Source organism: Protomyctophum bolini, assembly GCF_963924005.1.
Source record: "Protomyctophum bolini genome assembly, chromosome: 19".
NCBI classification, from domain to species: domain Eukaryota; kingdom Metazoa; phylum Chordata; class Actinopteri; order Myctophiformes; family Myctophidae; genus Protomyctophum; species Protomyctophum bolini.
The window spans coordinates 9,633,708-9,659,634 of NC_137880.1; the positions used below are offsets into that span (position 1 = coordinate 9,633,708).

The following is a 25,927-nucleotide window of genomic DNA, read 5'->3' on the forward strand; positions in this document are numbered from 1 at the left end:
ATTTAGTACTTTGTCCACTGATTAGCTGTCACTCTAAGCATGTCATCTCAAATTTAACTGTTTATAAAAAGGGTATAGCTCAAATCTAATCTAATTTACAGTGTGGTTTGTGGCATCGCTCCATACATTCCATGAATCTTTGTATATGCAGCGCCGTTTCTACGGGGGGGCACTAGGGGGCGCTGCCCCCCCAGATAGACTTGGTGTCCCCCCAGTCCAGAACCCTACCCCACCATTCTTTTTTAATGTTTTACAGGTTTAAAAATCAAGTGCCCCCCTTGGAAATATGAATGCCCCCCTGCTGATTATTCCCTGGATACGGCACTATATCTGTATAGTATAGGCCTACATTATATGATTTTCTGTCAGTGTCGACCCTACAGTATGTCTGTCTGTCTTGGCTGTCTGTCTGTATTCCTATTTCCTGCCTGCATATCTCGAGAACCGTCAATCAGATCGACTCGGTGTGTTGATGAGGACCTGATGAGGAACTGATCTTGTCTCTTGTCTGAAAACTATGCTGGATGTGAGTCTATGCCAAGTGAACGTGTAGAATGTGTCCAATGTGTATGTGTTGTTGGTATACAATACAACGGTAAGCATAACATAATACTCACACAACGCCAACTCTAGGACAGTGAACGCTTGTGTGATGGAATGTCACCACTCTGCCTACAGGCAGGCCGGGGTTGTTATAATGGCCGAAGCAACACACTGCTGGACCAGAGTCTGGAAGAGAGAAACAGAGTCAGACACTGAGACATACAGGCAAGTAGCGGAATAACAAGAAAAATAAATAAACAACAGACTTACTACCGGTATGTGGTGCTGCCAGGACATCCAGAGATGAGAACAGCAGCATGCAGAGGACCACTAGAATAACTGGCATCTTCTTCACCTCCATGGTCATCGTCAGTAATATATTATTAATATATTATATTTGCAGTCCGTCAGTCTTCTTCACCTGTCAAGTTGTAACTATCTGTTGCTCTGTCTCACACTGGGGGTGTATATGTCTTGGGAGGTGTAGGCGGGTGGAAACACGTGGTGGTGGAAGGTGGTGTTACCAATTTTTAAGGCAACCAAACTGTGGTCGGTGCTTGACGTGAGGATGGGGAGGTGTTAAAAGTACACTTATCGTAATATAACTCAGGGAGGTACTTCTCGTAATATAACTCAGTGTGTGGTGTGGGCATCCCCAATATATGCTGCATGCTGTAATAGTTCCTCGTCATCTAGTACCGAAGTACCATTATGGCGTCAGTCGTTCATCCGCTGGGTGGAGGAAGTCATTTATCTATATAGCTCTCTCCAATAGGCCTGGGATCCAACAGCATGTGACGATACAGAAATGTGTGTGGGGAGGAATCAACTGGCATAATTACTAAAATAAACAGCTTGTCATTGATAAGAGGAAGTTGTGGTATAGGCCGTTGGCATTCTGATGATCAGAAAAATGTATAGTGTTTGACTTACAGTCAAAAACGTTATTCAATTGACAACCTGGGCTGGGGACGGTCGGGGGGTTGCTCACTGTAGTCGCAGCAGGGGGGAAGAAGAGCGCAAAGTCGGATGAATCAATGACCCTTTTGAAGGCAGGACGTCCCGGGCCGGTGCGGATAGGATACCTACCTATACCGGCGTTTTACTGATCGGGACAAAATGAACTGAAACCAACCCGGTTGACGGTTGTGGCTTATTTTTTATTTAAAGAATCGACGGTGTGTCTTCTGGGTCCAAGTGTGTGGACACCCGGCAGTCAAAGAGGAAGTCGTAACTCCGGGGGCTCGTAAAGGGCCTGCCTGTACAGCGCTATAACAGGCTTTTCATGTACATTACAATATTATATTCGTTTTTGTTTTTTTAGTTGTACTGAAAAACGATTTCGGGGACCTGGTAATGTGGATTTTGAAAGGGGGAGCGTGTAGCCGACTGGTTGTTGTGAAATATAGGCTTTAATAGTTCTTTAGGTCGCAGAGCCGGTGGATTATACAAATATTGCCCACACCCTGCCGGTGTGAAGGCTGTGCGTGTGCCTGTGTTCGTCGTCACGTTTCTCGCCCTCATCAATGGAATGCTAACTGATTGATCACCAATACCTCCACACAAACTTGTGACAGATAAACTGCCCTTTGAATACTGACAGCTGTGGCAGGCAACCCACCAGCACGATCACGTGGGCAGTTGTATTAACACAGCTTTTCTTTCGTTGTTGTTTTTTACTCTCCAAAGATACATATATATATTTTTTTACTTTCTTATCCTTGTAAGGAACTATTTATGAACAGCCAACAACATGGGGAAGATGCTCTCAAAGATTTTTGGCAACAAGGTCAAGGAGATGAGAATATTGATGCTTGGACTTGATGCTGCTGGGAAGACCACCATCCTTTACAAGCTGAAGCTGGGTCAGACCGTCACCACCATCCCCACGATAGGCTTCAATATGGAGACGGTCACCTACAAGAACGTCAAGTTCAACGTGTGGGACGTGAGATCCATTCCCCTGTGGAGACACTACTACACGGGGACCCAGGGCCTCATATTCGTGGTGGACTGCGCCGACAGGGACAGGATAGACGAGGCACGCCAGGAGCTCCACCGGATCATCAACGACCACGAGATGAGGGACGCCATCATTCTGATCTTTGCCAACAAGCAGGATCTCCCCGATGCCATGAAACCCCACGAGATCCAGGAGAAGCTGGGCCTCACGCGCATCAGGGACAGGAATTGGTACGTTCAGCCGGCGTGCGCGACGACAGGCGACGGGCTCTATGAAGGCCTGACTTGGCTTACCTCAAATTACAAATCTTAGTGGTGCTCCCGCCCAAATGTCCTGGACTATTTTGTATAGGCTACAAGTGAAAAGAAGACGAGAGAGAACACTGAAACAAAATCTGAAGCAATTGATGAATAACATGACCTCTCAATAACCTCTCTATTGAATATATATCTAGGAGAGGTGTGATTATTTCACCCCTCCCCCCTCTTTGATAACGATGACTTCTCTATAACCCAGATTTTCTTTTAATCAAAAATACAATTGTTTTGGCTGGCTTCCTTTCTAGTTTGCTTTAGCTCTGTAGTATATTTCCCTTACACCCTGTATAATCAATACTGTCTGAATACGCCATATAATTTCTTTAAGCTTTCTTTTTTTTCTACTTCATTTGTATACCGTAACCGTAATTGGTTTTAGGGAATTTGCGGCCGTGGGTTAGGCGTTATAGTTTTGCAGTCAATAGAGGCTGCCCTGGTTCAGCTTTCGTATAGTATTCTCACCATGACCCAGCTTCAAATCCAAAGGATGGGGAATCCCACCGAGGATATAACTTGTTCATATCTGTGTTGGAAAGCATAGCCTACATCAGAAGCATATCAATCCCATCGTTCACTTCAAACTGCCACCGTAGTTTGTAAGAATGTGTTTTATGGACCCGATAAGACCTCATTAAGCACACCGTTTGTCATTGTTGATTGTACACAATTACTGAAATTGATTGAGGGAATGTGTTCGTAGTTATTTCCTGTGCAGTGATTCCATCCTTGTTACCTGCAATGGGAGGTGTGTGTGAAAAGCACTGTGTGGAGCAGGCTTATACAGGAACTGTGATAATGGTTAATATATATTTTTGTTGTTTCAGGGTCAAAAAAAAAAAAAAAAAAAAAAAAAAAACGTTATTCAATTGACGGCGGTAACGTTATAATTTCCTCGCCTTCAGTTGATGCGTCACATCCATATGAGTCAAACAAACCACCATGCAAATTTGTTCATTTTTTGGAACACAGTTCTTATATGACCCGATATTAAACACGCCTCTGTGTACTTTTTTATTGTTTGAATTGGCTATATTAAAAAATGTCAGATGTACAAGCTCACAGCATGCCATTTTGTGCCACACTGCAAGCTTTATACATCTGTGTTTGGAACTACTGGTTTAGAACTTGTATTTGTATAATCGGCCTCAGATCTTAATGGCACGTACTGACTCTTACAGAGATTCCCTGCATGTATGATTCAATGAAATATTATTGATGATTCATTAAACAGTGTTGCTCAATCTTAACCCCTAAGATTGTGAGCATATTGATTGAGCATCTGTAGCATATTGTGCATTATTATTTAAAAAGATATTCCTAAAAAAAAGATAAATGAAGTTGGGAGCTTGGACTTTGGTCCACCCGTTCCTATATAGGACATGTGAGATTGGTCCAGTGAAGAAAACAAATACACATCATTTGTTTAAAACGTGTTATTGATTATCATGTTTTTGATTATCATTTCACTTTACTTTGTATTCGTTCGAAATGTTGGACAGCTGTGTGAGGGTTGTGTGAGAGATCACGAAGCTACAAGAAAATCGTGGTCGCACCTCTAGCTTCCGTACTCACTGTGGTTGAAGAAAGAAGGTGTGTGTGTGACTGTGTGTGACTGTGTGTGTGTGTGTGTGTGTGTGTGTGTGTGTGTGTGTGTGTGTGTGTGTGTGTGTGTGGTTTATTGGTACAGAGTGATCTGTTCTATGTGATATGAAAGTGCCGTCTACATTTAGGGAAGTGAGTATACAGTTACAATGTGTTGTGAAGAGGTCAAATACCTGCAGTGTCATAAGGTACAAAGTGTCATACGGTACAAAGTGTCATAAGGTACAAATGGCTGTAGCGAGGCACAGGGCTGGACTGGGACAAAAATTCGGCCCGGGCATTTTCGTGTGAATTTGGCCCAGACCGGCCCACCACAACCAGCGAGCAGATAGTAGAAACTCTACCGCCCGCTCCGTCGCGGCACACACAAACAAACAAGCCCTAATACCCCTTTACAGAACAACATAGGCCTAAATGATACAAACCAACAGACAACTACACAAAGAAATGCCAAGGAAAATATAAAATAAATACCACTGATTCATACAAAAAAACAAAGAAAAGGGCTTACAATCTGTTGTTTAAAGTACACAAGTTGTCAGGATAGACGTATGCCTACTGTATTTGTAACAAAGTCTAATCAGCCATTACATCAAGGCCTGGCAAAATACATTTCGGTCAACTAAATCAGCTGTAGGTTTAAAAAAGTCGTGTGATATTCAGTCGACTGTATTTTCGACGAAAGTCGACTTTAAATGTTCTGATGAATTGAAAATGGAGGACCCTATGGTGTAAACAAGTCTTAGCAGATTTTGTATATTACCTGTACCTTCCTTGAACTGTACCCATTCTAAAAACTGTGTAAAGTATCATTTATTCACGTACTGTTAGGCTAGACTTAAGTAGAATTGAGGTATTTGTACCTTCCTGGAGTAATTCCGATTTCCAATACTTTTACTTTGTACTCTCCACTACATCTCGCATCCAAATATTGTACTTTCACTCCGCTACATTTATTAGAAGACTTTAGTTACTAGTTACTTAGATTTTTACAAAACATACATTAAGCCCTATAGGGGGCCTATATGCATTTCGGCAATCTGAAAAGAAACGCTCTTCACAGTTTCACAGTTATGTCATCATCATTCAACACGTGCACAAACAAAAGTTACAAAGAAAGACGCATGCGCGCACACACGCACAGTCGCACACACGCGCACACACACAGAGAGAGGCTGGTTCTTCGGTTGTACGCAGATCACAGGAAGAGGGTTTTTTCATGCTTTTGCTATATGAGGCATGCACATTTATGTCCATATAAACCTCTCTCTCTCTCTCTCTCTCTCTCTCTCTCTCTCTCTTTGTCTCTCTCCCTCCAGTCTGTCTTTATATCTTTTATCATGCAACTCACTATACTTGCCCGTAGCGCTTTGCCCTAGCCTCGATGACCTTGACCTAATATGCAAATGCTATAATGTAATTTAAATAGAAAATTATGTAGACATTACAAATGCCAGGTCATTATTGCGGGGGGGGGGGGGGGGGGGGGGGGTTAGAGGGGTGAGCGACTGAGCGTGAATACAAGTGCATTCTATGGTTTAAAAAAAAAAGAGGTTAACGGCTATGGCCACCATCCAAGGAGTGTGTAACAAATGCTTGCAATGGATTCAGAATCATGACACCCACCTAGTTTGACATGTCACATGCTACTTAACTTAAAGCATAATGACATTTTGCGAATTTTGCCTTATAGGTGATTAATGGTACCATAAGCTATAGAGGGTATGCGCGTGACATCATCATCATCATCATCATACCCAGAAGTTATACGGGAATGCCTACTGAGTGGCAAAAAACTACTTTCTGGCCTCGACAGCCCATACATCCAAACAGAAAAGTCCTATTTGATGAATTATATTAAATGACTTTAAACAACACCTCAAAGTTCAAACAAATTGCAACAGAAACAACAAGAAATCCCAGTGGTGGAACAGCTAAAATAGAGGGTATGCGCATGCATAAAGTGAATGGCAGATCCAGTGGCAAACAACTACTCTTGTAGTCCTAGAAGTGTACAATAATGTGCGCATATTGTACATGGTGGTCCATGAGCTAAATTTCCATATCAAACTGGGGTTCCTTGAATTTAAATAGAGAATCTAGCCCCGCCTGAAAAATCCCTTTATCCCTGTTCAGAGTTAGCCTGGGCACCATTTAATTTCGGTATATGATCCGGGCTGGAGCCGGATGATATGCCTACGTCATGTTGTATAGGCAATGGTTTGCCTACAACAAACAGGAAGCTGTTTGTTGCTTCCTGTTTGAATAAAAGCAATAAAAGCTTTCGTAAGCGAGAGCTTTTATTGAGAGGGAAAAGGAAGTTGTCGCCGCCTGTTCATCCTGTCTGGCGACTACAAAACAATACTACAACATGACGTAACCACATCATCCGGCCCCAGCCGGGATCATACGGACTTTTGAAACGGAGACCAGGCTTTCCTCCGAGGCGGTGGAAAGCCTGGTGAGGCGAGGTTAGTTCAGAGTGAATTGATTGACTGAATACTTTATTAGTCAAAAATGTAAACCGCACGAGGTACAGTCAGACATTCAGGCTAAAATTTTCCATAATAACAGGCAGCTGTTACCATGTCTAAGAAGAGACCAATTCTTTGAAAATTTGAAGTCGATTATCTTTGCCCATGAAGCTTTCAGAAGGTACCCCTTCCATGACCATCATCTCAGTTTTTAATTATTAATATTTTTTACATCTGAAACAATTTCTAAATTTAAGCACATGCTACTTCTGTCACATTTTACTTCAGTCATGCGAATGTTAAAGAGCTACATATATTTATCTTATGTTTTAGCCTTAAATAGGTATACTTTGCACCTTTTGGACCCATTTTGTACCTCGGTTTTTGTATTCATGCTTTGTTTTCCCCTTGCAATGTCGTGCTGTAAATTAGCTTTTTTCTTTTTTTAAATCTGATGTAGCCTATTTACATGACATTGATATGCACATTAATATGCTGTATCCAGTCAAAATAATCAAATAAAGTAAGTATAGTTATTACTAGGGATGTCCCGAGACCTTTTAAGTAAGTACCATTACTTATAAGAGTGTACCGCGACCACATCAGACCCCATCCCAGTGTCGGATATGGTGTCTAGGTGAGAAAAGACCTTTGACATGATCGAAATCATGTCTCTAAAGAAGAGCAGGGAGACAAAATACATAAAATAAAATAAAAAGGTTACACAGTGCTCGCTGTTTAAACTAGTCGCCACTAGCAAAGTGGGTGACCAGTTCAGTTTTATTCAAATGCCGAATAAATATTGGACCTTGATATGAAAATGGTTGAAAACCACTGCCCTAGAACGCTTGTTCTCTCTGCCAGGCCGTAGTCTGGGTTTATTGGATCTTCTTTGTTCTGGCCTGCACATGTGCGATGACATCCTGGACCCAGGCCTGGGTCGGGTCAACACAGAACTTGCGACCCTTCCTCACTGTGAACCTAGAAAGGATTTAGAGAGGAAGATTTCCATCATCATGGCGTTCTATACATTTTTCATCATTCCTCACTGAATACTGTAGGCACTACTACGTGTAATAAGATTCAAGCAGGCAGGCTCTATTCTATTAGCTAATTCTTTTTTTAAATGACAGCAACTTGTGCAGGAATATAGCCTTAGATCAAGACTTTCGTAGATACCGGTAGCTTGATGTAAGGCTAGTGCAGGGAACAGGATTCAAATCCGGGTAGAAGAGGAAAGTTTAAAGTTATACAGTGCCGCTTTAAGTATGTTGAAAAGAAAGTATAGGCCTTCTTCTGTAGGCCTACTTTAACTACTTTAACTCAACAGAGTTTGACTGAGAGACAGTAGTTCACAGTAGTTGATATATTTGACGAGGTGTATCTATTTGTCCACAACGCGTCAAATCTACAATACTCACACAACAGCATTCTTGGCACAATAAGTGTGTGTGCGTTTGACGGACACCACTCTGTTCTTAGGCAGTTGGGGATTGCGGTAGATCTTGAAGCAACACGAGGCCGGATGACTAGAGTTGACTGGAAGAGAGAGACAGAGCGAGATATAGACACAGCGTGGAATAACAAGAATAATCAGAAAACAAATCCGATCATCAAATATTTAAAAAAAAGTGAATAAAATCAGACAATCCAGTATTAATAATATAATCATTTATTTATAGAGCATCTTTCAGACATAAATGCGGATCAAACAAAGCAATGTACGCTAATATTTAGTTGAGGGTGAAATTAAAACAATTTTTAAAACAAATAATTAAAAGTAGATCAGTTAAGGTCATATAAATGTGTTTTAGCCTCCTCCTACCATAGTTCACTCCCCCAATAATTACTTATTTTTTATCACCCCATTTATCACCCCATAAACTCTTCATGGGGTGTGTAATTGAAAATAAAAAAATAAGTCGAATTTGGGGTCCTTTAAAGCAGTATACTTACTCCACTGTGCCTGGACATCCAGAGATGAGAAGAGCAGCACACAGCAGACCACGAGAATAACTGCCATCTTCTTCATCCTCGTTGTTGTTGTTGTGATAATTACTATTATTACTGTTATTGTATAGTCTGTCAGTCTATTCACGTGTCAAGTTGTAACTGTCTGTTTCTCTGTCTGGCATGGTCCGGTCTACACAGCATGTCTTAAGAGTGGTAGTGTAGGAGGGTGGGAACATGTGGCGGTGTGAGGGAGGTGTCGAGTGACTACAATAAAGGAAATACATTGTGGTCAGTGTTTGAGAACAGAGAGGTGCATACACTGTGTGCACATCCTGCATGCAATTGTTCATATAGCCTAGATAGCCTAAACTTTATTTATAAAGCACATTTAAAAACGACTGTCATCGACCAATGTGCTGTACAAGTCAAGAAAAAGAAAAAACATATTGTTGTGATATACAACAGTTGTGTACTGAGAAGTGGTACTGGTACGTGAATAGGCAATGTACTTATATGTATGCACTGTCTGAACTGTAACATACTTTAGGGCTGTGTTTGAGCACGCTGAAGGTACACAACTGTTATCACAACTATATCACAACACATATAGCAACAGCAATACAATCAAATAAAAACAATACATCAATGTCAAGTGGGTACATAGGCACTAAGGTGATGGGAAGTGGCAAATAACTAATTAATAATGATGATAATGAGAAAGGGTTGTATTTGATAGCAGAGCAAGAAACTCTGGAAATGTAAAAATACCTTTAATGTTCTAATGTTAAACCTATATTAATAAACCTTTTAGATTGTTGAGTTTAAGAATTAGCTTTAACAGGAATACTTTAAGTAAACTATCTTTAGATAAATAGTCAGAGTACAGGAAGTACATTAGCCCAATGAGAGGTAAATTGGATAGCATCAGTCAGACTTCCAGAATCTTCTCGCATGTTCGTTGTTGACGACGTCAAAATTAAGACCTCGGAACACTATCACAAGATTGTTTGTGATCCATAAATCAAAATACAGACGGACAGTCTGGTAAATAAATGTTAATTTGTCATGGTGTGGTGTTGACCTAATGACCTCCCAGACGGCCGTCCTGACCCTCCAGTGAACAGAGTTACCTAACTTATTACTTATTCCCTAACTTGAGTAAACTAAAGACCTGGAGGCGTGATCAATGCCATTTGGCTATTCTGAGTGTCCAAAGAGCATTGATCACGCCTCCAGGTCTTTATAGTTTACTCAAGTTAGGTAATAAGACCTGGTACTTAAGACACGCAAAATACAGCCCTAAGGGTCATACAATGCAAGGTGTCAGAAGGATCTGACATTAAGAAATACAATGTGACCATAAGACCAAAAAAATACATCCTATCCAAAAATAAGCAGAACTACGCATTAAGAATCTGAAAAAAAGAGATAGCGTGTAGAGTAGAGTGAGAGAGAGAGGATGTTAGACATAATTTAAGGGTGGACTATTATATAATTTCAGTTAGGAGACAGTGATAGGTTTCTCAAATGACAAAAAACACGCTCCCCAAATGTAGTGTTTTAATAATAGCCCTATATCCCTACAAGCCATTCACTCTTACAACTTGTATTAGTGCCTGTATTCTGTCTTCTTAGCCCTTGTTCATAATTGTCTAATTGACAATCTTAGAGACAATCTTGGAAAGTGGCAGGGCTAGATCTTTGTCAGACTCTTTCACCACTAGAGGGCTCTCTTTACCAATGCAATGGTGCTGTCGAACATCCATTCTCCCACCAAACCGTACATGCATGCATGTATGTATGCATGCATGTATGTATGCATGTATGTATGTATTTGGTTAAAATGGGTAGGGTTTAAAAAAAGGCAACAGCTTGCTCTAGTGCACTGGCCTAAAAGTGGGTCCTTAAAAACTGCTAAAACTTCTGAAATGTATACTGTAGAATAGATATGTATGTATTTGGTTAAAATGGGTGGGGTTTAAAAAAAGGCAAAAGCTTGCTCTGGTGCACTGGCCTAAAAGTGGGTCCTTAAAAACTGCTAAAACGTCTGAAATGTATGTATGTAGGTGGGTATGTATGTATGTATGTATGTATGTACCGGTATGTATGTATGTATGTGCATCCGCATCGTGCATTCAACACTCTTCTAAACAATTGACTCCGTATTGGTGCCAGGGCATAAAAAACTATGTCGAGAATATGAAACCCCCTCGACTGTGGTGACAGGATGTGTCATAAGCCTGGAGAGAACATAAACCTCTTTGCGGCTGTGTGTGTGTGTGTGTGTGTGTGTGTGTGTGTGTGTGTTTTAGAGCATAGTGGAAATAAGAAACCATCAACATACATAATCATGCTAGTGCTACTCTGTCATATTAGTAATTCCTGCAATACATTACATAATACAAATGAGATACAAATGTAATGATACGAATAGATAATATGTCTACAGTACAGCCCATGTTGTAGGCTAATATATGGCGGCTAATATATGGCTGACATACCATAATAATAATAATAATAATAATTATGTTTTTCCTTTGACATTTATTTGGTAAAATTTGACCTCTGTGGCTGTTCGTAGCTGTAGTGCTGTACATGCTACGGGACAGAGACATTGACAGTACAGCAGGAGAAGGCTCTGGATGGCGTCTACACAAGAATGCCACGAACGGCACTCGATTTAAAACACATTTAGACTTGAGGATGATTCTACAAAATTTGTCTGACAGTTTTCTGAAAACCCCATGTTTCTATGTGGGTTCATGTTCATGTTCATGTCAAGGACCCCCAGAATTATATGTAATTGGCCACCGACCCCCATCTGAAAATATGTAGTTTAAAGGACCCCCCCCCCCCCCTCAGAAGCAAAGATTTGAGTAAAAAACGAAAGAATATATATTCAAAGATTTGCACTATACATTTTCACGACTTTTTCAAAAATAGCAGACCTACAGGCTGGTAGGTCTGCTATTTTTCAATAGCTAAAGTATAACATAATGCTTAAAACAGCAAAAGAGGTTCCCGCCCCAAAAATGGGTTAACACGGTCGGACTCTCTACGGAGGCCTATAGCGCGGGTCATGGAACAGGTACAGTAGCGAGCAAACATCCCAATCTTCCGCCGTAGTCTGAAAACTCACTTCTTTAGCCTCCATCTTTGCCCGTAGCACTTGCCCCTATAGCCTCTACGACCTTGCAGGCCTATGAAAAACTGCAAAGACTCAACTTATGTCATTTAGATTAGCATTGCATTTAGACATAGCACTTTACTGTATACTCATAGCTTCACTGTACGTACAGATAGTCTTACTGTGCAACCGAGCCCAAGACCAAATATGCTCCTTGTGACTTTGAGGATCCGGGTTTGAATCCAACTCCCGTGTTGCATGCTTTCCTGTGTGTCTATATTGAGTATTGACCCGTCTGAAATAACCCCCCCCACACACACACACACACACACACACACACACACACACACACACACACACACACACACACACACACACACACACACACACAAGAGGAAGAGGAAGAGGAAGAGGAAGAAGGCAGCAAATGTATGATAAAGCAGGGTATGTGCTCCTAGAGAACGGGAAGAAATAATCAAACAGAACCAAGGACAGGTGTTTTCAATGAATCTTCAATCTAACGGGGTTCAAATGGAGTTTGAAGTTATTCAGTGGATTTGTATAGGAAGGGGGCGTGTCTGTTATAAGTCTGTTACAATCATCAAATACTGAATCAATACATACATACATACATCTGATAGGCTACATAAAGATAAAGCTGATATGCTGACACAAACACATGCACAGAAGGGCCCATGTACACAAATGCACACGCTTCAAGAAGCTTTCTGCACACTACCATGAGGGATAAGTGCACACTGTGCAAGTAGAACCCAAGACAAAAAACATGTCATCTCTGTTTTACTTCCTGTGTCTGTGTGATGTTGGGGAATCGTTTAGAGCACTTTAAACAAAGGGCAGCCTAGTCTATGGACTTTTACCGTTTGCTATAGCACAAGCATAGAGTAGCAGCCTAGTCAATGGACTTTCTAATGTTTGTTTATATAGGCTAAACTATAAAAGCTGCACAACAAACAGTTGTCTAAATAGCTTGCTCAGAAAAGTCAGTGCGCACAAAAAAGCCAGAAGGCCCTGCAAGTGTGTGTGCACCATGGTTTTATAGGGGAAAGGTCATCCGGGAACTGCTTACACCTGGTAAAAGGTAATTAGAAGCAGGGACACAGACACCGAACCCTAAATCATTTTATATTGGAGAGAAGAATAGAAAATGCGACTGTTGACTGAGCAATGCAGGATGTGGACAGAATGTGTGTCTGCAAGAATATATGTCACCAACCACATAAGCAGGGACGTCGTCTGTGGGGGCCACGGCCCCCCGTGAAGATTTTCGTGGACATTTTACTTTTACATTACAGATTTTCTGGGAATTATTGACCCACTGTGTAAATAGGTATATGCTCTGGAATTCCGGAAATGTTAACCTCTCCGCCGGCCGTCCAAGAGGTGTTAAAAGTGTTGGGTGCGGCCACCCAAGTACGGGGAGGCGGGGCTGAATAAAATATGTTGCTATATAGGTAGGCTACAGTATATACATAATATATAGTTCAAATTTAAAATAACACAGACGCTTTAACGGTTAATGGGTTAAGACAAGAGTCCAGTGGTGTAAAAACCACAGGCAGTCTGGGATCTACAGAGATGGACAAAAGTCATGGTCCGATGAGTCATCCCATTCAATCCACAAGTGGGCAACTAGTGCAAACATGTGTCCGACTCCCGACCCCAAGATAACGCTAAAGACCTGAATGCTTGACCCCTGTAGTGATGGTGGATCTATTAAGCAGCATTGGAGCCAAACCATGCTTTGGGTCCACTACTACTTGACCCCTACACACACACACGCCTGGCTTTTTGTATTCCGCCTGTGACGTCATTTATTATTGGTTAAGCCTATGGACTTTTTATGACGTATACATCAAAGTCAGTTGCCAAATCAATGGCTATATTGACGGAAGTGGGTGACTTCATCATCACACTTGATCATCATCATCATCATCATGACCAATAAAGTTCCACACAGTTGTACAATCTACGCCAAGGTGTGAATGATGAAGCAGATGCTGCTCCGTTTCCTATAACACACTTTACGTATAGGTCTATATCCGCAAACTTGTCACACGTCTGTACATGCGTCAGGGTATATCACGCATGGTGTAGGACAGGTGGAAACTTGGCAGGGGGGGGCTGGTTGTGCTTACTGAGAATTAAGGAAACAAAGCTGTGGTCAATGAGAAAACGATTGGCTCAGAGGTGTTAAGTTAGTAAAGTAACCATGAATGCGTGTGTGTGTGTGTGTGTGTGTGTGTGTGTGTGTGTGTGTGTGTGTGTGTGTGTGTGTGAGGCCTTAGATGACATCTTCAAAGGAAATAGAGATATATTGGAGTGTGTGTGTGCGTGTGCGTGCGTGTGTGTGCATGCGGAATAGATGCATCCTAGTTTTGAGCTAGTTTCTGTTGTGGTTTGAGTGTTGCAACTACACAGACTCTGCATTTTACAATAATCAATTCATGTTATCGAAGGTTCTATTTTTTAATTCAATGAATCGTTAAAAATAGTTATTAACTCAGTGGTGTCCTAATGCAGTTGCTTTAAAAAAAAGTTAATGTCTTTGTATGCCTACTAGTGTAACGATATAGTACCTGTATCGAAATATCGATTTTAATTTAAAATATTTAAGTATATCGATATGTAAACAGCAAATATCGTATTGTATCATTTGACTTTGTATCGTATCGTTTTGCAATGACAATCAATTTCATCAATACCAAGTACTTGTGCATTGTACTTTTCCATTCCATATAGCTACACTTGGTCTATCGATAAATGTGTGTATTCTGTGTGTGTGTTCATGTCAAGGCGTGGGTTTGTCCATAAATATGTGTTCAAATACAATGTCCGTCTATTTGCCAGAGATAATAAATCCATAATAAATCTTTCCCTTAAAAAACCTGCACTATCCACAAGTTTCAAAGTTTAATGTATTTGCTAAATTGTTACCGTTTTGTTTTTAAATCTTTGAATCGTATCGTATCGCCATTATGAACCATTATCGTCCATGTATCGTATCATCAACCTTGTATTGTGATACGTATCGTATTGCTGTTCAAATGTATCGTTACACCCCTAATGCCTATACGTTCAGACCTAGCCCCTCTCGGAACCCCCTGGGTCAGCCCAATCCGAACCGAACCGGGCTGACCCGTAGGGTCCCTGGTCATGCTAAGATTTTCCAATGCGATTGTTGGAACGCGGATATAAAAAACTCAACCTTTCTTCGATCTGCTCGCTATTACCGCGCTTTGTATTGTGTTTGATTACGGATGTGCGAACTATAAGTACCTTACATACCTCTGATAAAATCTCCTGTGTCGCGGAAGCCGTTAAGTATTTTTAATCCATGTTTGATTAAAAATGTAGCTTTGATTTCTTCTTGTTTATTTACCGTTTATTGTACCGCCTCCCGATGTGCGGTTGGCTTTGCGGGCTACGGGCTGCCTTTGATCTGCTCCGTCATAGCTGTAGCACCACTAGCTAGCCAGATAGGCGGTACAATGAGGTGTCAATAAACAAGGTAGGAAGAAGCGACATTTTTAATCAATCATGGATTAAAAATACTTAACGGCTTCCGCGACACAGGAGATGTGTCGGTATGGTATGTAAGGTACTTATAGTTCGCACATTCGTATGTCAATACATGAATAACCATGGTAAAAGCGCGCAGAAGTCCGTCTCATGGCGTGTTTACATTGTATTTGTTTGTGCGTAACTGGCGACAGCCCCACGTGAAGCAGGACCCAATGCAGTAAAGTCATAAAAGTATCAGAAACTTTACTACATTCGGGTTCTGCTTGCGGGGCTAGTTCAGACCTATGGTTATGTTGAGAGAAAAGTGATTTGAATTATTTTATTTGGATCGGCACAAGAGGTGCAATACAAGAGACCCAAACACTGATCAGAATTAGGTTACATTAAGAGGGAGTTGTCTTTTCTCTTACTGTGCGACACGACAGAACAAAAAACCTTCTTTTAAATAGTTTTTTGTATTATTATTTTTTAAAGTAAAGTAAAGTAACAAATAACTTTAATTCTTTACTTTTTAAAAGTAACTTGCCCAACACTGATTATATGGTCCAACAGAATAACTGCTGCACATGCTTAACCCACAGAGGAAAACAAGATAAAAGATTTGATGACACTACTATACAGGATGTTTGTTTTGGGGTTTTTAAGCCACCTAGGGGAAACAACGCCTTCTCCAGATAGACAAACTGCCCGTAGTAGCTGAGACAGAACAGTACTTAGCCAACTTTTTTGCATTTGTCTTTTGCAATCCACCCAATTGCAGACCCCTGAGCACAAGTTTATGGACATGGCCCAGACTTCTAAATACAAGGACAATAAGTTGACAGTTATATGATATCGCAAGGCCATAATTAATTCTACCAAAAGCTGATATTTCATAAGTTTGGATGTAAAACAAGTGTCCATATATACAAATCAAATGGGCAGACTATTTCAAATATAGTGACAGTTTTTCTAATTTCATTGATGAACACAATATCTGGGGTATTTGGAACATCTTGTAGTGAATTGACATGCGTGTCATTGTGATCAAACCAGTCTATTTTTACAGTGCTGTGTTTATACATTCTTGTTGTCCTGTCCTGTAACACCTGTAAACGGGCTTTAATGGTGAAAATAAGAATGTCCTCACCTATGGTGTTATTTGACAGTACAGAGTGTGATAATGAGTGGTTTGCAAAGGGAAGAAGAGCCAGTTTTCCCTGCAGCCTCAGACTGGTCCAGTGTGGTGCACTTTCTGATCGCTTCATTCCTAGAATGGTGGCTCTTGCAGTCACGGATTTGATTGACAGTACACACACACACACACACACACGCACACACGCAAAAGCTTTACTGTGCAATAATCAGGTACATCTATATAAATAAAGATGACATGACAGCTACAGCTGACATACTTCTCATTTCTCTTTACTGTGGCTGTCTGGTCTGTCTGGTCTGTCTGTCACAAACAACAAACTACTGTCTGGAGTGCCGTGGGATTTGCTGTGAACATCCATGCTTACCAGGTAATGGCACCAAGTCATTATAGTGACCCAATGTGCTTTCCTCTAGGTTCATCTAGGGGGGACTAGCCTGGCTAATAAGCCAGACTAATATCACACAACACTGTCGCCGGCAGGCAATTTTCTTTTGCCAACGGCTGATTCGGTCTGGCTTATTAGCCAGGCTAATGGGGGACCACCATCAGGCCAACATTCCCACTTTCACAGTCTCACGACATATACTGTATCTCAAAATCGAATAAAGGGGTTTGGCATGAAACTTTCTCCCTATCAAGAATGCTGTTCTGTCTCAAGCCAAAAATCCAGACCATGCATCCTGGTGTCAATAGCTGCTATTGTCTACACATATCGATGTACTTTCTTTCATCTCCAGCGTCACTCTATACTTCTCTTAATATATTATCCATCCATTTTATTTGCTTCCATCTGTCCTTTTGCCTGTAGAATAATTACAAGCATGTGCAGCATACTGTAGCCCTAGCAGCAAAGGCTCTGCCGCCTTGCGTCACCAGCTTTGTGTTGGGGGGGGGTTGAGTAAAACTTTGTCTGCTGATCTGAGGTTACGGGAAGGTATCGGTATCGGTATCGGTAAGAGATCGGAAATTATGTAGGTGCTAGTCCATTTAGTGATTTAAAAACAAACAAGTTATGCGTGCGTGTGTGACTGTGAGTGCGTACACACACACACACACACACACACACACACACACACACACACTTAAGATGAGTGCATTAACACGTCTCTGCTTTCCGTTCTCAAGATAATCATCTACCTCGATGCGTTTCCTTAATTCTGTAGGTATAGGCTACACCCCCCCCCCACACACACCCCCCCCCCCCCACACACACCCCCCCCCCCCCACACACCCCCCCCCCCCCCACACACACCCCCCCCCCACACACACACACACACACACACACACACACAGCTGACCAGATACATATATAAGTATATAAGTGCAACATATATACACAATATACACAGAGTCTGCATAGAGAGAGAGAGAGAGAGAGAGAGAGAGAGAGAGAGAGAACTTGGCAGTTAGTATAGTCTTCTCTAGACTGACAGCAGACTACTACAACCATAATCTGAGAGGATGAAGAATGTACCAGTCATTCTAGCTGTCTGCATGCTGCTGTTCTCATCTCTGTATGTCCATGGGACAGGGGCTAACCCTAACCGTAAGTTCATTTAGCACACTCTGTCACTGCAGTTTTAATCATCATGACTATATTATAGAGACAACACAATTGTGTTTTTCCGTGTTATTCCATTCCATGCACCTGCCCTGTGTCTGTGTGTCTCTGACGGTCTCACTCTCCTCTCCCCCTCCCAGACGGTGTCGGTCCAACCGAGTGCTGCTTCCATTATCGCGACAGTCGCCTGCCTAAGAAGGGCGTGGTGAAGGTGCAACGCACCAGCAATCACTGCTCTATGGATGGAGTTGTGTGAGTATATATACTGTGTTAATGCTGAAATTTCGGCTATTTTCAGCAAGTGTAAAATCAGCCATTACGACGGCACTAAGGCCCGCCAAAACACATTTTAGTCGATTAAATGAACTGTAGATTTAGTCGACTAAATTCTTATGATATTTAGTCGACTAAATTCTTATGATATTTAGTCGACAAAAGATAGACTAACACTAAAACATTCCAGGTGACTAAAACTAAATGAAGTTTCATTCAAAAGACTAAACTAGACTTAGACTAAACTAAAATAGAAATTTGCTGCCAAAAACAACACTGGTATTGGACACATCATACAGGTGCATTTAACACAGGGGTTCTCAAACATGTTTGGCTTAATTGGGACACACTTGTAAACTAGAAAATTCGCAATTTAAAATAATTGCAGAGTGTGGTTGCCGCAGTGTCTTACATATGCCCCTCCCACTAATATTGCCAGTCAATTACAATTTCAAGTCACACGTTAGATCATGTGTAAGTAATTCGGAGGGGATTTAACCCCGAAAATTCATGTTTTCGCGACAAACGGTAAAGGGCCCCAGCACGAAAAGCTACTATACGGCCTGTTTTGAAGCCGAATATACAAAAGATATTTTGACACTACTTTTCTTTCACTTAAAGGAGGAAACTGATGACAAAAATATACAAAAAGAGAGAACTATGACTCATTTCGACTTCATGTTGACATATCCGTGGTACATATCCAGCTTGGTCATATACTTCTCTCTTTGTTGATGTTTTGTTAACTCATCCTCCTGCCGTTAACCCAGTGGTGGAAAGTAAATAAGTACATTTACTCAAATACTGTACTTAAGTACAATTTTGAGGTATTTGTACTTTACTTGACTTTATTCAAATTTCCAATACATTTACATCTACTCCACTACATCTCAGAGCCAACATTTTTACTTTTACTCCACTACAATTATTTGAAAACTTACTAATATACAAAAGATATTTTGACACTACTTTTCTTTAAAGGAGGAAACTGATGACAAAAAGATACAAAAAGAGAGAACTATGACTCATTTCGACTTCATGTTGACATCTCCGTGGTGCAGTAGATCTATCACGCATGGAGATGCGGTCCGGTCCCACTACAATTATTTTAAAACTTTAGTTACTAGTTACTTTGGAGATTTACATTTTGATTAGAAAAACATACATTACTGTAACCACTTCAACCCTATATACATTTCGACCATTTGAAAATAGCTGATCTACAAGCTCACGATGCGTCGCGATGCATTGTGTGCGACCTCTCTTTTCTATTCAAATATGAATATAAACTATAGTTGAAAGGTCGCAATTTTGAAGAAATGCAATGTGTGGTTGCCGCAGTCAATAGGCCCCTCCCACTAATTTTGCCAGCCAATTACAATGTCACGTCACCCCTGTGATCATGCATAACTACTTCGGAGGAGATTTATCTCCCAAAAATCATGTTTTTGCGACAAACGGTTACATTTCTCGCATTTTCGGCAAGTATATCACGAGGAAAACATGGGAGAATATTTGTTTCACCACTTAAACCACTTTCACCAAAAAAACACTTAAACCACTGGCCACTTTCACCAAAAAACACTTAAACCACTGGCCACTTTCACCAAAAAACACTTAAACTGGCCACTTTCACCAAAAAACACTGCTAATGTCAGAGCGCAACCAAGCAGTAAATTGTTTACGTCGCCATCAAGTCACGGCCAAACACATTTTGGTCGATAAAATCAACTGTGGATTTAGTCTACTAAGATCTTATGATATGTAGTCGACTAAAACATTCCAGATGGCTAAAATATGAAATGTGGAACTAAATAAAAATGTGTCTATCTCCGTCTGTTCTAGACTCACAATGAAGAATGATGCCAAGTTCTGTGTTGACCCAAACAAGAAATGGGTCAAGGACATCATCACCCTGCACATGAAGAGTTAGACCATGATCTATGTCAGGGGTGGGCGTGAACTTTGAAGCTGGAGAGGTTCACTATAGTCAAAATGTTTTGAGATGGTAGATCTGTTATTTTTGCTATAGCCTATTTTAATTGAAATCCTGAATATCTTTTTTTTGCTATTTTGTATTTGTAGTCCTGAAAAGTTTATTTTTCATTAAATGTTGCATGTCATTAAGCTACTGATTTATAGACTGAAGTAGTTAAGTTGCGTTAATCGATTAATCACCGTTAAGAAATGAATCAATTAAACTGAACAGTTGGGTGGTTTTCTGTGCCGTCTGTGCGCGTGACTGTGGCCGAGGAACGCACATGTGGGCCGGTAAAAAAAAAGGTCCCCCTCCCCACCTTGGTAGCCACAGAAACGTCTCTGCTTTTGCATGTGATGTGACAGACAAGACAAGACAGTGGACTTTTCAGTTAATTCCTCATACAAAGATGCCATTGCCTGGCCCTGTATCGCAAATGGTCAAATAATTATTTGATTAAGGAATATAATATCCCTTTTGTATTCTTTCTGTATATCAGCAAAGTGTAGGACTAGATTTTTATGTTAAGATTTTCAGATTAAAAAAAACAAAAAAAAACAGCACTTAAACTAACCGGATAATCAATCGATAAGATTATCGAAACTGATCAATTATCAATAAATGACTGTCGATAATTCCCATCATGAATGCTGCTCTGTCTCAAGCTGTACCCAAAAGCAAAAGTCTTCTTTAATCTCTCTTTCTACTACTGCGTCTCTCGTTTTACCGTGCCAATATTTCCTTGCATCTATTACAATTTACAACTTAAGTATTTAGCAGACACTCTTAATCCAGAGCGATTTAGAGTAAGTAAGAACAACAAAAATCGGTATTTCCGTGCTTATAGACATACACAGAGACAGACATACACATACATTGCTGTATAGGAGTGGCTAGCACCACTCAAACATAGTCATAGGATCATAATTAAACTAAGAACCCAACATCCGTCTAACAGTAGAATATCCGTACATTGAAACGATAAACACTATTCAAATGCTATAGAATCTCTACATAATATGCTATCTAAATGACATATGTTAGCCGTTGCATACGCCTGCAAGGTCGTCGAGGCTAGAGCAAGTGCTACGGTACAGGCAAGTGCCATTCTTCCATTCTTAGTTTAGAAGAATGGTGAAATAGTGAGAGAAAGAAATAAAGTATGTAACTTTCATTGGACCACTTTAAGTACATTTTGATACCGTTACTTTTGTACTTTGACATTCACTTGTTAACAGAGCATTTCTACATTGCAGTATTTATACTTTTACTTAAGTAAAAGATTTGAGTACTTCTTCCACCACTGTCACTTGTCAACAAGTAGTGTAATAGTATAGTAGACTCATGTCTCAGACAGTAGGACAGGTTTAGGTTCAGATTTATTTGTCATTATGTATGTATATAGATACATGTGAAGTGACAATTACATTGCAATACAGTTCAAGGTCATGCTGTTCAGCAGCCTGACTGCCTGGGGGAAGAAACTGGTGGTGCGAGATTTGATGCTCTGGTAGCGTTTTTTGGAAGGGAGTAGTTGGAACAGGGTATTTGTGCGATGGCTGGTGTCTTTAATGTTGTTGTGGGCTTTTTTCATACGAGTGGTGTATGATGTTGAGACTATAGGTAGTTCTGTGCTGCCGATGGTTTTAGCTGCCGTTTTAACGATCCTCTGCAACATGTTGCAGTCCTGAGCGGTCGTGTTACCGTACCACACTGTGATACAGCCAGTTAAGACACTTTCAATTATACAGCGATAAAAGTTCACTAGTCCTTTTGTACTTAAGCCAATTTTTTTAAGGCGCCTCAGAAAGTGCAGTCGCTGCTGCGCCTTCTTGAGGATGTACTCGTTGTTGAGTGACCATGTGAATGTGTCTGTGATGTGTATGCCCAGGAATTTAAAGTTATCAACTATGTCGACAGATGACCCCTTGATGTTAATGGGGGTGTGGATACCTACCTTGGACTTCCTAAAGTCTACAATGATTTATTTGGTCTTATTGGTGTTAAGTGAGAGGTTGTTGTTATCGCACCATAGAGTTAGATCTTCCATCTCCCTCCTATAGGCCCTCTCATCACCGTCGGTTATTAATCCGATCACTGTGGTATCATCCGCAAATTTAATTATGCTGTTAATCCCACATCTGGCGACACAATCAAACGTAAACAAACTGTACAACAACGGTTCTGGTGAGAATTGTGGATGAGCACAATGTGCGTACACACTGGGGCCTGCCTGTCAGAAAATCAAATAGCCAATTACAGATGGCGCTGCCCACACCAAGGCCACTGAGTTTCAGCGCTAATTTAGATGGTACAATAGTGTTGAATGCGGAACAGTATAGTCTGACATAAGAGTTTTTCTTTTCAAGATGTACCAGCGGGCAGTGTGTAAAGCAAGAGATATCGCGTCGTCCACAGATCTATTGTATAGAATCGGTCTCGATGGGTTTCAACAAGTGTGCCACCACTGGCCACTTGTCAAAAAGTAGTGTAATACAGTATGAGACTCATGTCTCAGCCAGCAGGACAGCAGACAGACCAGCCTATACAACCACCAGACCACACAACCACCAGACCTGAGGCCGATTCTATACAAATGCCCTCAAAAAAATCTGTGGTTCTCAAACTGTTTCATGCCAAGGACTATCTCCCTAAAATCATAATATGCATTTGGAAAATGCAGAGGCATGCAGAGGCAAAAAACAGAGGCTGCAGCTCTCGCGGCCTGTGGCGGGGAATTCCATGCTTTTGGGAATTCAGTTCAGCTCTAGATCGAGTGCTGCCCACAGGCGAGTGCGGAAGGTTAGGGTAACCCCTGACCCCTAATCCTCAGCTGCTCAAACTCACAGAGTGTCTGCAGGCCCATTTTGACATTGGGCCAGACTGCAACAAATGCAACTCCTTGCAACTGCCATCGCTTGCCAAGCAGTTGCAAGGAGTTGTAAGGTGTTGCATTACTGTGGACTGGCCCTATATATATATATATTTTTTTTAAATAAAAATAGCAGCGCCAAAATGTATATAGGGCTGAAGTCGTTAATGTATGTTTTGTAATAATAATCAAAATCTACAACTTAACTAAAACTTTCGAATGATGGTAGTGGAGTAAAAGTACAATATTTTACTCTGCGATGTCGTGAAGTCGAAGTAAGTATAGAAGACGAGTACGTGGAAATTGGAATTACTAAAATACTAAATGCATTTAGTCACTTTTCACCACTGGAAAAAATAGACGATCTACAAGTCATCACAGTGACCAGGTCCTCGGGTACATTTTTTGTGTGGTTGCAACTGCAATACTTGCAACTGTATAGGCCTACTTGTAACCATTTCCCCTAAAAGGCACCGGCGGTCCGCAACTGGTCAGTCCAGACCGCTGCAATGTCTTGCAACTGGTTGCAACATGATCTTTCACGAAAACAGAAGTACTGCACACCTTGTGTAATGGATACTACAGTTAATATGCAGTAGCCTATAAATGTTGCCACTGCCATTCATATAGAAGATAACACAATTTGAACAACCTTTCTGAAAAACATTGTCTGAGCATATATACTGTATGTCCACCAATTTCCAAAGAGAGGGTCAATACTATCAGTTTGGAGTGGAATATGCCTCAGAGGCCCTCATTTATCAATCGAGTGTAAAATCTGCCACAGATTCGAGTGCAGGTTTCGTAGTACACCCACGTCGCCACGGCATTTATAAAGTGATCGCAAACAGCTGATCCTTCCTTAATTTCGTTCTCACGTTAATAAATGTGACGGCTGAAATCTATCTGGCACGCCCTATGAAATCAAGCCTCGCCCTCGTTTTTGCGACCTGAAAACGGCAATACGTTTCCTGAAACCATGGTAACATGAAAAAATAGGTTTCTCCCGTGCCTTGCTGCGCCTCACCCCCCTCTCTCATACACACGCACAGACGCACGGCACGCACACGCAACTTGCAAGCTGCCCAACTAACTGGTGTGTTGTTAAATAAATAAAAAACGAACACCTGCATGAATTAAATAAAGTTGTAGGCCTGGCCCTGTCTGTTTCTCCTCTCGCTTCCCTTATTGCTGCCCGCCTCACGGTCCTCACCCCCCGCACGCCACGCACGCACGCACATATCGCAATTTGCAAGCAACTTTCACTGTGTGTTGTTAGTTGTATATTAAATTATTAAAGTATTTTTAATTTAATATACAACAAGATATATTAGTGAACGAAAACCTGAACCTGAACCATAATTAAATAACAAATAGGCACACACACGAACGGTGACACGCTGCTGTTTTGCAGGTGCTCCTCCTGTCCTGTCTGTCTGTCTCTCTCTATCACTGTGGTCCGTCCGTGACCAACTGCATGCACGTTCGACAGTCTATTTAGATTGCCTCGCAGTCGCTGCAGTGGCTGCAGGACTGTCAACTGTCAATTATATTAATGTGCAGCCAAAATATATGGTAGGCCTACTGGTGGTGGTGGGCTGACTGGCTGGGTTAGCCTATACCTACCGCCGATGCGGTTCCCATGCACTTGCGCTGGGCTGGCACGGCACATTTGACATTCCAGTGACACGTCAGGTTTATTAAACGAGGAGGAGATTGCATATACCGTAACTCCAGAAAGACAAGTGCTGTTGGCCTGCTGTAGATTACAGTATATAGGCTACCCATGCATGTTGGGACTCTCCGCAGCTGCATTGCACTATAGGCTACTTTCCAACGTCATGGAAATATTCCAGCACAGACAGCCCAAATCCGCATGTATGCCGCATGGACATACATGCAGCATGAGAGAGGCTATCATGTCGTCAAGGCAGTCATAATCAACGTTTATGTAGTGATTTCTGATTTGATAATTGATGAACGAATCATAAACATATGGATGAAGGCTTGCCGCTTGCATGTGTGCTGGTATGTGTTGGCGACGCACGCCGCGCGGTCCCGTCCTCCCGAGCCCCGAAAATGATCTCGCTTTTATCTGAACTGTCAAAACTGTCAAAACCTGTCTAAGCACTTATTTAAATGGTGAATGATTAAGTCCCTTACGCCTATAGCCTGCTAGTACTTACTACAAATAGGCAAGCTGTATGCTTGTCATTGTCACTTGGAAATAAAGGCGTGCAGTCCATTTATGCCTTTTTTTAATAAAATAAGCTAACACAATCATAAGCCGCATCACCGCATGCGCTCCAAAAAGTTGCTTGCATAACAAGGCCAGTAAATCACTGTTTGATTAAGCACAAACTAATACATTGTAAACATGTTATATTGTTTTTAATTGCGCGATTTTAATTACTTGTAAAGTTGGAAATCTCTCCCTTTTTTTTTTACATACACATACCGTTTTATATTAACATTTTGGGAGAGAAAACATATGTTTAGATGCCTGTGACAGCGTGTCAGCAGTTCAGACAATGCTGCTCCGCTTGTGTAAGACAGAAAAAAATGCGTACGCCAGTTGAG

At 41.2% G+C, this 25,927-nt stretch overlaps 4 protein-coding genes across 4 annotated transcripts in view; 3 read left to right on the forward strand and 1 right to left on the reverse strand.

Annotated features, from left to right (window-relative positions):
• The window catches only part of il20ra (interleukin 20 receptor, alpha), a 103,161-nt gene that overhangs the window by 66,230 nt on the left and 11,004 nt on the right, over positions 1-25,927 (forward strand). The gene's annotated exons all lie outside the window — the stretch shown is intronic.
• LOC308333858 (ADP-ribosylation factor 6-like) lies at positions 1,505-3,800 on the forward strand. The gene has a single exon (XM_080790366.1). It carries the CDS (start codon positions 2,297-2,299, stop codon positions 2,816-2,818), a length of 522 nt encoding a protein of 173 aa, XP_080646492.1. The 5' UTR covers positions 1,505-2,296; the 3' UTR covers positions 2,819-3,800.
• Positions 7,631-9,043, reverse strand: LOC308334061 (C-C motif chemokine 4-like). Its single transcript, XM_080790649.1, has 3 exons — positions 8,856-9,043; positions 8,321-8,438; positions 7,631-7,880 (listed from the first exon to the last, which is right to left on the reverse strand). The coding sequence occupies exons 1-3, from the start codon at positions 8,929-8,931 to the stop codon at positions 7,778-7,780; spliced, it is 297 nt and encodes a 98-aa protein (XP_080646775.1). The 5' UTR covers positions 8,932-9,043; the 3' UTR covers positions 7,631-7,777.
• LOC308333810 (C-C motif chemokine 26-like) lies at positions 18,068-20,471 on the forward strand. The gene is made up of 3 exons (XM_080790292.1): positions 18,068-18,209; positions 18,365-18,476; positions 20,343-20,471. The coding sequence occupies exons 1-3, from the start codon at positions 18,125-18,127 to the stop codon at positions 20,428-20,430; spliced, it is 285 nt and encodes a 94-aa protein (XP_080646418.1). The 5' UTR covers positions 18,068-18,124; the 3' UTR covers positions 20,431-20,471.

What these genes read in the sequence shown, in the direction of transcription:
- LOC308333858 (XM_080790366.1), top strand. Translation starts at nt 2,297, where the DNA reads ATGGGGAAGATGCTCTCAAAGATTTTTGGCAACAAGGTCAAGGAGATG.
- LOC308334061 (XM_080790649.1), bottom strand. Translation starts at nt 8,931, where the DNA reads ATGAAGAAGATGGCAGTTATTCTCGTGGTCTGCTGTGTGCTGCTCTTC. An exon ending in GGATGTCCAGGCACAGTGGA is followed by an intron (nt 8,439 to 8,855) that starts GTAAGTATACTG and finishes TCTCTCTTCCAG; the next exon opens with TCAACTCTAGTCATCCGGCC. An exon ending in TGTGCCAAGAATGCTGTTGT is followed by an intron (nt 7,881 to 8,320) that starts GTGAGTATTGTA and finishes AATCCTTTCTAG; the next exon opens with GTTCACAGTGAGGAAGGGTC.
- LOC308333810 (XM_080790292.1), top strand. Translation starts at nt 18,125, where the DNA reads ATGAAGAATGTACCAGTCATTCTAGCTGTCTGCATGCTGCTGTTCTCA. An exon ending in GACAGGGGCTAACCCTAACC is followed by an intron (nt 18,210 to 18,364) that starts GTAAGTTCATTT and finishes TCCCCCTCCCAG; the next exon opens with ACGGTGTCGGTCCAACCGAG. An exon ending in TGCTCTATGGATGGAGTTGT is followed by an intron (nt 18,477 to 20,342) that starts GTGAGTATATAT and finishes CGTCTGTTCTAG; the next exon opens with ACTCACAATGAAGAATGATG.